Below are 671 nucleotides of genomic sequence, written 5' to 3'. Positions count from 1 at the left end.
ATACTATTGTACCTTTCTATAATAAATCGGTTAACTACAAGTCGTGTCATTTAAATATACAGTCCACCATTAACACTTCGTCAACAGGAGCTTGTATAACAGAGATAATTTGCTTTACAGTGGAGAGGATGTTCTCGTTGCGATTATCTGGAACTAATTGGATCTCGACATTAAGACTTCGTGAAGATTTTTCCAACGCATCTAGTCTTCTTTGGGCGTCAGTGAGTTCAGTCTGAAGGTTATTCTTTTGTCTTTGGAGTTCTTGGATTAATGAATGATGTACCTATTAGAGAGTGTTTAGATGTTATAAAGGTGCTTCTTAGTAATAATAACATCCCGATGGAATATGCCAAGTTACTTGAACACTGTTTGATTGCGAGTTACTTTTTGTACAATGGTCAGTATTACAAACAGATCGATGGGGTAGCCATGGGAAGCCCTGTGGCACCAGTGGTAGCCAACTTCTGGATGGAATATTTTGAAAATACCGCCATTATAGCCACATCATCGCTGGTTAAACTGTGGAAAAGATACGTAGATGACGTTTTTTGTATTATGAGTGGTAACTGTGGTGTACGACATAAAAGACGTGCGTTTTGTCCAAGATGTATAATCCGACTAAATACAATTCTCCAATATTCACAGGGTATAATAATATAAGTCGTGTTATA

At 37.3% G+C, this 671-nt stretch overlaps 1 protein-coding gene across 1 annotated transcript in view; it reads right to left on the bottom strand.

The window, feature by feature from the left end:
- Nucleotides 1-46: 46 nt before the first annotated feature.
- The window catches only part of LOC106111031 (homeobox protein Nkx-6.1-like), a 12,928-nt gene continuing 12,303 nt past the window's right edge, over nt 47-671 (bottom strand). Inside the window, exon 3 of the mRNA XM_013292996.1 lies at nt 47-283. Coding sequence (XP_013148450.1) covers nt 47-283 — 237 coding nt within the window. The remainder of the gene's footprint in view (nt 284-671) is intronic.

This window comes from Papilio polytes, unplaced genomic scaffold (genome assembly GCF_000836215.1).
Source record: "Papilio polytes unplaced genomic scaffold, Ppol_1.0 DF824180.1, whole genome shotgun sequence".
Classification (NCBI taxonomy): Eukaryota; Metazoa; Arthropoda; class Insecta; order Lepidoptera; family Papilionidae; genus Papilio; species Papilio polytes.
The sequence above is the reverse complement of the archived record's forward strand: the minus strand, read 5'-3'. Positions and strand labels throughout refer to the sequence as shown.